This window comes from Eurosta solidaginis, chromosome 4 (assembly GCF_040869045.1).
Source record: "Eurosta solidaginis isolate ZX-2024a chromosome 4, ASM4086904v1, whole genome shotgun sequence".
In the NCBI taxonomy this organism is placed as follows: domain Eukaryota; kingdom Metazoa; phylum Arthropoda; class Insecta; order Diptera; family Tephritidae; genus Eurosta; species Eurosta solidaginis.
In genome coordinates this window covers 199,448,776-199,451,191 of record NC_090322.1, presented here as the reverse complement: position 1 = coordinate 199,451,191, position 2,416 = coordinate 199,448,776, and the positions used below count along the sequence as shown (strand labels likewise).

Sequence of the window (2,416 nt, the reverse complement as noted above, 5' to 3'; positions counted from 1 at the left end):
TTGCATTAAGATTATCGTTATGTTGTATTTATTTATTTTTATTATTATTGTGGTTACTAAATTCTCCAAATTTTATCCAAAAATTATTAATGTATGTATGTAATGTATTTATGTATTGTATGTATATATAATTAAGTGTAGTTATGTACTTGTATGTATATACTATACTATATAAAAAGAATAAACACAATTTTATTGCAATTTCTACAGCACGTAATTAAAAACCGAGGCATCCTGTTCGTTATTACCACGATTCGATGAACCGGAAGATTTATTTGATCCATGAGCTATGGTCATTTGGTTGGTCTGATGTATAACCGATGTGATGTCACTTTGTGATGCCGATATATCCTTGCTCGTCAACACATCTGAACTACTCGAACCAGATGAAATGTGTCGTTCTGTTAAACCATATTGTATGGGCTGATACCCATGACTGGGATTATAGGTGGCTGAATATGGCATATAAATGGGAGGATTTGGTAGAGGACCAATGTCGCTGGTAATGCTTTCCGTATCAGCATGACTAATGTTGGATCGACAATTGATATTGCGATCATCATTAACCACATAGTAGCATTGCTCAGAAAATGTTAGCTTATTGACCGTATGTTTAATATAATTGTTGCGCAACATTGCAGATACAATGCGACGTGCCTCGCGACGATCTTGTACATCTTCAACATTTTCGAGTACCCAATTAACAGCATCGGCGCCAATAAATGCATTCGGTATGGTTATTTTAAGCCACATACGATCTCTTATTTCTAAACCACTATCAGGTTTTGTCATAGCCTTCACAATCTCTTCTAAATTATTTTGATCGAGGCGCTCTTTGATTGGTTCTGGTATATCGGGTATAATACTATCGTGTGCAGTCAATGCCTGAGTGTGTGCCACCCATGCGCCAGGATCGATTGGGCGTACCGGCTCAGTTCTTGGTATGGTGAAATAACCTTTTGGATTTGGATCCCAACATTTGGCTACTACTAATTTAATTGGGCCAGGCTTTTGTACAACCTCGCGCAATACGCGTACAGCTTCATCGTTGGTCATATTTTCAAAATTTACTTCATTTACTTGAAGTATCATATCGCCAGGTTCTATGCGGCCATCTAACGCTACTGCCCCGCCTTTCATTATGCTGCCTACATAAATGCCACCATCACCTCCTCGATTTGATTGACCCACTATTGAAATGCCAAGGAAATTGACCGCTTCCATATTAATAGATACAGTGATGATGTTAAGCGACATTGTTGAATCGGTTATCGATGAATAGCTAGAGGTGCGTGACATGCTGGGTGCCCGTTTTTTACGTCGTTGTGGTTTCTTACGCACCTGCAATCTTTGGACGCTACTATAATCTGTCATATCACGATCTAATGTTATTTCAGATTCGGTACCAAATAAACTTGTTGAATCCAAATCACTAGACAGCACAGAAGCAGACTGATATGTAAGAGGATGCTGCATCATTGGATTTGTTATGACACTTGTATTCGTTATACCCACACCAACACCACCACCGCCACCGCCTAAAGAGGGCATGCCCATTCCCATCATGCCGCCACCACCACCAACACCAACGCCTCCTCCTCCTCCTACTTTTTGTTGGTGTAATCCTCGCATATTTGGACGCACATCGCATTCGCTAGCCTGCAGCTCTGAACAGTTATCAGACTGATTTGTACCATCAGCTGATACGAGCCATGAGACTACACGTCCATTAAAGCAAGGTAGTATGGTCGAATCGTCGGCAATCTCTTCTTTTACCACACCAAAGTCGGCATCCATTGATTTGAAGAAATATTTATAATTGTTATTTTGTTTGTTGAGCACCATTTTGAAGTCCTTAAGTGTTACCTGCGCAGAGGGTATGGGAATTTTCACCAAATACGGGGTAGTCTCATCATCAATATGATAGATTACTTTTGTTTCATGGCTATTCTTATCTGCGTCCATTTTGTTGTATGTTTGTGTGTTTTTAAATTCGATAAGCGCTTAATTTCTTTATTTATTTTAGTTCCTTTAGCACTTTACACTTAAGACATATTAGAGTAGCATGCTAATTCATTGATTTTTTATTTTGTTTTAGTTAAAATACAGAATTTTTCCTACGACGAAATTTCAAGAATATTTTTCTTTTGGGTTGGGTTAAGAGTGGGACTTGGGCGATGCTCCTCCGCTGTTGTTCACCGAAGGCGTTGCTCGCTTCCGAGCATGTTTTCTTCCTTAAAATTCCAATACTATGATTTCTGCTTTCCACAAATATTGCAGTATTAATAGAAGTAAAATTTATTTGGTAAAATTTGCAGAAAAAGATATTTTATTCTTGTTTACAGCAACTTTTCTACCAATTAATTGATAGAAAAAATATGCAGACACCTAAGAAGACAGCAACACTTTTTGACAT

General features: G+C 38.2%; 1 protein-coding gene across 1 annotated transcript; it reads right to left on the bottom strand.

Moving 5' to 3' along the window:
• On the bottom strand, positions 1-2,416 carry dsh (Segment polarity protein dishevelled). Its single transcript, XM_067779905.1, has one exon. It carries the CDS (start codon positions 1,963-1,965, stop codon positions 205-207), a length of 1,761 nt encoding a protein of 586 aa, XP_067636006.1. The 5' UTR covers positions 1,966-2,416; the 3' UTR covers positions 1-204.

What these genes read in the sequence shown, in the direction of transcription:
- dsh (XM_067779905.1), bottom strand. Translation starts at nt 1,965, where the DNA reads ATGGACGCAGATAAGAATAGCCATGAAACAAAAGTAATCTATCATATT.